The 2,262-nt window shown below is 43.5% G+C and overlaps 1 protein-coding gene across 1 annotated transcript; it reads right to left on the reverse strand.

Moving 5' to 3' along the window:
* Positions 1–360: 360 nt before the first annotated feature.
* On the reverse strand, positions 361–2,005 carry LOC116014348 (zinc finger CCCH domain-containing protein 20-like). The gene has a single exon (XM_031254388.1). It carries the CDS (start codon positions 1,959–1,961, stop codon positions 846–848), a length of 1,116 nt encoding a protein of 371 aa, XP_031110248.1. The 5' UTR covers positions 1,962–2,005; the 3' UTR covers positions 361–845.
* Between the last annotated feature and the right edge of the window lie 257 nt (positions 2,006–2,262).

The following is a 2,262-nucleotide window of genomic DNA, read 5'->3' on the forward strand; positions in this document are numbered from 1 at the left end:
CAGACATCATCACCACTAAAACCTACGCACATTTCCTTTAGTTTCCAATAAATAAGGATTTGGTCCAGATTTCTCAACTTACAATGTCGTATTTAATTTCATTTTTTTTTTTGGCAAGCAATTTCATTTTTTTTCAAACAAATTTTTATGCTCTCAGAATCCTTTTCTAAGAGCGAAAAGATAAATCATGAATAGTCTCATTTAATTTAACATAACAAAACATGAAAGATGAAATAGCTCGGTGCGAACAGAATTAGTGTATGATACAGACTTAAAAGGTACTTATTACCGTTAGACTCAACTAATGAGAACTTGTGCCCCGACTACTAAATAAACATGACATAAAATAATAAAAATATATAAGTAAAAGAAATATAATTTTATAAAATACATGACATGAAGTAATATTGTTCATTACATTCATCATATTGAATAGCAGAGAGCATGCATCCAGATCATGATAATATCTACACCCACTAGGATTAGAGTTAATCAGTAGCAGACTCGGCAAACATAAAGATACAGTAAACGAGATTTATAACAACATTAAGATAAACTCTAGTGCTAATGATAACTTATAACGATGATTAGTAACAACCTTAAATTTACCAAAAAAGGGAATAATCCAGTCTTCTCTTCTTCATCCTCGGCTTGTTCCTTAGCTTGTGCAGACACCCAAATACAGAAACGCCGTCTTTCTTCTTCCATATTTACAGTCGATCATCACAGCTCTTCCGATCTTTACAAATTTTTTTAATTTTTTTTTGGGGGGATTGAAATTAAAATTCAGTTTTTTGATTTAAAAAAAATAGATATTTACCTATTCTCAAGAAAATTAAAACATTTTAGTTGATAAGATCCGAGACCCATCCGACATCCGGGTTTGGAGCATCAGACGGGTTCGGGTACCCGTCTAGAGGATTTTCCTCGCTTAATTTCTGGAACATTCTGGCTCTTAAGCCTCGCCCTGACTCGACTCTTTCCATGGGGATTTCATCTTCTTCTTCACGCAAGCTCTCTTCCCAGAGATCAAAGTGGGATCGAGGGATACACTGGGTTGGAGTGGAAGGCAAGCTCCGGAATCCGGGTCGGGTCACGGGTAAGACCGGAGACCCGTGAACAGGTGAACCAATTTGAACGGTCCAGGAAGAAGGCATGGATTTCACCTTGTTGAGTTGGAGCTGACGTAGAGAGGCCACCATGTCGCTGACGTAATTGGAGCCGAGAGAGCGGCTGAGCGAGTTGACTGAGTTGGCGGCGGTCATCGGAGATAAGGGCGGTGACTCGGACGGCGGCGATCCGGACTCGGGGGACGAAACGAAATGGATAGTTTTGGCGGCGTCGAAACCGAACCTATGCGGCGACCCGTCGTAGGATTCGTAACGGGGGCTCAAAACTCGGAGCTGTTCCGGCGAGTGGGCGAAGAAGCACACGCGTCGCTTGCAGTTCATCCCATCCTTACACGGCTGCGTGCGGTAACGCGCCGGGTGTAGCCAGCACTCAAACACGCCGTGCGCGAACTCGCACGCGTCGCCTTTCCGGCAGTTCCCCTTCCGGAAATCCGGACACGCCGTCCCCGAGTAGTGACACGCGCGCGGGTCCCGCCTGCGAGCCTTTTCTCCGGGATGGGCAAACGGACACTCCGTCCAGTCATGTGACCTCCCACGTGCGCATTTCCTCACTTTAAACTCATACATCCGAAACTGATCGCAAGAATACGCGTCGGCGGGGAACTCACCGTCTTTCCCGCCGTCAAACTCGCCGTCGCTACTATTCGACGGCAAGTACCGCTGGAAAGCCCTCAAAGCTGCGTCGTTTTGAATTGACGGCGAGAATTCCTCGCCGGCATAGGCATTGTCTCTAGGGCTAGAAGAAAACTGAATATTAGCCGTCTGATCACCTGAGTACCACGTGGTAACTTGCGCCTCAAGATAACTGTGATCTCTCTCTCCGATCATCATTTTTCTTTTCTTGCTTAATATGGCTATGGATGATGTCTGCGTTTCAGGGCGGTGATAATCAGTGTTATATAAAGTGATGAAACAAAGAGTTTAACCATGGTTAAGTTAAATATTAACCCGCGTTGAGTTAACCAATCTACCGGCCAATACTTTCCACTTTCCACTGCGGTTAAAACTTGGAAATCAAAATAATCAAACACCTTTAATAATTTCTAAACCTTAAATTTACAACACTAATTAATACCCTTACAACAAAGTCTTTCTATGGTCTTGACACGCAAGACTTTGGAGATATTTTGGA

This window comes from Ipomoea triloba, chromosome 3 (genome assembly GCF_003576645.1).
Source record: "Ipomoea triloba cultivar NCNSP0323 chromosome 3, ASM357664v1".
Lineage (NCBI taxonomy): Eukaryota > Viridiplantae > Streptophyta > Magnoliopsida > Solanales > Convolvulaceae > Ipomoea > Ipomoea triloba.